We start from the raw sequence: 2,896 nt of genomic DNA, 5'->3' as shown, positions 1-2,896 counted from the left end.
ATGGGAGAAGACTTTGACACAATCTGCTTTGTCAAAGTACGTTGTTGGAGAAATCTGCCTAAAACCTTTTGGCATGGTGTTTTCTGGCAGAGACACAAAAGGCAACCCGAAGAAATTTTTGTTTAAAGTCTCAGAGATTGAAAGATATAATTCTTCGCAATATACGCACTTCATTGTACGTATCAACAATTGCAAGAAGAATAACGAAGGAGACAAGAAAGATTTAAAGAAGGTGATCTCCTGGTATGGAGAAGTGCGAAAGGCAATTCACTCTGCAATTCAAAAGCTTATGAGTTGAATTGTATCGACTGTTTACAAAGGGGGAGAATGTTGATGTATATTGTAAAAGTCGAATAGAGTGTTTTGTATAGTTTCGCATTTTATGTTATTTTACTAAGTCATCTTTTGTGCGAAGTTAAAAATGTATAGACTTAGTATTTTTTTGTTGTTCCCTATAAATAGGGACTTAGGCTAGAAGTTGTAGTACGATGCTAGAATCACTTCTGCTTAACTTTGTAATCAGTCTTAATCAATATGAGATCTGATTAATATTTACTCTCTGTGTTTTTCATCTTAAATCATTCAAATCTATCTTTTCTTTTCTAAATTCTCGATAACAATTCTCATCATTCTACCTCTCCGGAATGTCCGGTCATTTCAGAATATTGTTCGGAATACAGCTTTTCAGTCCGGAATGTACGGGGTTTCAGATTCCGAACCAAAATTCCCACCAACGACCACCAACTTCGAAACATCATAAATACTCCAGAATATTGTATTCCGTATCCCATGTCCGGAACGAAATTACGCGCTCCGGAATACGATATTCCGGAGAATGTGGTCATTTCTAAAAGAAATTTGAGTAGTTACTTTTATTAACAAGCACATTTATAAGCATTAGATTACTCAATTTTCCAATGTCAAAAGCCCTTGAATTTTACCCCAAAAAAATCTAAAATACGGAATATTATAATTATACTACGATACCACTCAATCGTCAAGTATTGTTTGTAAAAAAGAGGATATTCGACTACTTGTACATGTCCTTCAACTTTTTCAAATAAGATTTTCTTTTTCTTTTTGCATCGAAAGCTAAGCTCTTGGCCCTTTGGGGCTCTAACTCTTTCTGTTATGAGTCCGTCCATTACTGCACACCTCGCTTAGATTATAATTAAGGGTTTTGAACATGTTAGTATGATGTAAGCTTGAATTTTATGAATTTTTGCTACTTTCATGGGGGAGGACCATGTTAGTATAATTCTCTCTTTGAATTCATTCTCTTGAATTTTTGACAAATGTCTTGGTGTATAAAGAGCATAGCTAGTGACAAAATGTGGGAATATATTTGATTTCTCCAAACATCAATATGAACAAAATACATGCAAATCTCATGTTACATTTTTTTGGCGACATAATTAACTACACAGTACATGTTCCCACAAACACACACACACAGAGAGAGAGAGAGAGAGAGAGAGAGAGAGAGAGAGAGAGAGAGAGAGAGAGAGAGAGAGAGAGAGAGAGAGAGAGAGAGAGAGAGAGAGAGAGAGAGAGAGAGAGAGAGAGAGAGAGAGAGAGAGCCAATAGATTCCTGTTTTTTACTTGACGTTTTTTTCTGTACTTTTTTGTTGACTAGTAAAACCTCCACGTCTCCTACTTCAGTGGACCTTTATGTGTACTTCATGAGCCAGCCTATGAGATAATGCTGTAGAGGAAACAAAACACAAGACCTTTCAGGGTATTTGCATATATAAGTGTTGGGATTTCAACCCCTTTCACTTCAAAATCCAAGTAACAAGATGCTTCTGTTTTATACTTATAGCCTTTATTATTCACATTCATGGATGCTGCCAATAGTCTAATGTTTGACACAGTTGGAGTTGACTACTGCAACAAGGGCCCTTCAAGTAACGCTATAATATGGTTTCCAATAGATTAAAAATGAAATAAATGCTACAATATACGTAGCAATTACATTGGAAGTAATGTCAGTTTGCAACAGAAAGTTCGACTATATTAAACGATCAAGTTACCTGATGATTGCATTGCAATTTAGACTAATGTCTGTAGTTGGGAATAGGAACATTTCCAGACTCAATGTGCCTAACATCTTCAATAAGCAATTCATAATGCCTTTTCACTTCTTCAGCAGATTTACCACCTACTGCCCTTGCAATTTTCTGCCAGCGATCAGGGGTATCTGTGTCATATACCGCAAGCGCTTTTTCAAATAATTTGTTCTGCTTAGGCGTCCAAGAGGAGCTGTAGCTACTAGATGAGAAGGAATTTGACGCCATTGTTGCACTCAAAGACTTTTGTTTGTTATTGATATTGGTACGTTCGAAAATGTTTAGAGAAACGAGAAGGATGGAGTTATCTAGTCAAAGGAAGATGGAAAGTTCTTAAGGGATGATCTTGAAGATGTTATCAAGAGACACTTCTTATAAATAGGAAGTAAAGGGCGCGGGGTTTGTCCAGCATGGCGAATATTATTTGCAAGATGACCAAAATGCGCATCGACTTCTTTTACAAACAATAGACCGGGTATAAAAGCCTGTATAATTGAAGAATCAGTATCAAATGAAATGTATCACATCACCGGCCACTATATTAAAAGTTTATTTTTAAATGAAATAGTCTATAACTGGATCACCTTGAGGAGACACTTAGTAGTGAGCATGTGCATGGTTAATAAGCACTAATGATCTGCAAGATCTTTACCCACGTTTCCTTCACATTGGCTCTAGTTTTCGTCGTACGATAACATCAAAAGATATATAAAGGCTTGTTAAATTTACGTAGGCAAATTGAAATTTAGAAGTGATTATAAAACTTTGGACAAATTCGGTATGGCTTGATTGTTCTTATATTAATACTCACAATGTGGGAAGTGAAT

At 36.0% G+C, this 2,896-nt stretch overlaps 1 protein-coding gene across 1 annotated transcript; it reads right to left on the bottom strand.

Moving 5' to 3' along the window:
* Positions 1–1,324: 1,324 nt before the first annotated feature.
* LOC145036907 (protein RADIALIS-like 3) lies at positions 1,325–2,432 on the bottom strand. The gene is made up of 2 exons (XM_078985433.1): positions 2,034–2,432; positions 1,325–1,705 (listed from the first exon to the last, which is right to left on the bottom strand). Exon 1 carries the CDS (start codon positions 2,295–2,297, stop codon positions 2,058–2,060), a length of 240 nt encoding a protein of 79 aa, XP_078841559.1. The 5' UTR covers positions 2,298–2,432; the 3' UTR covers positions 1,325–1,705; positions 2,034–2,057.
* Between the last annotated feature and the right edge of the window lie 464 nt (positions 2,433–2,896).

This window comes from Lactuca saligna, chromosome 3, assembly GCF_052625555.1.
Source record: "Lactuca saligna cultivar CGN05327 chromosome 3, ASM5262555v1, whole genome shotgun sequence".
In the NCBI taxonomy this organism is placed as follows: Eukaryota; Viridiplantae; Streptophyta; class Magnoliopsida; order Asterales; family Asteraceae; genus Lactuca; species Lactuca saligna.
This window is presented reverse-complemented; position numbering and strand designations above follow the sequence as displayed.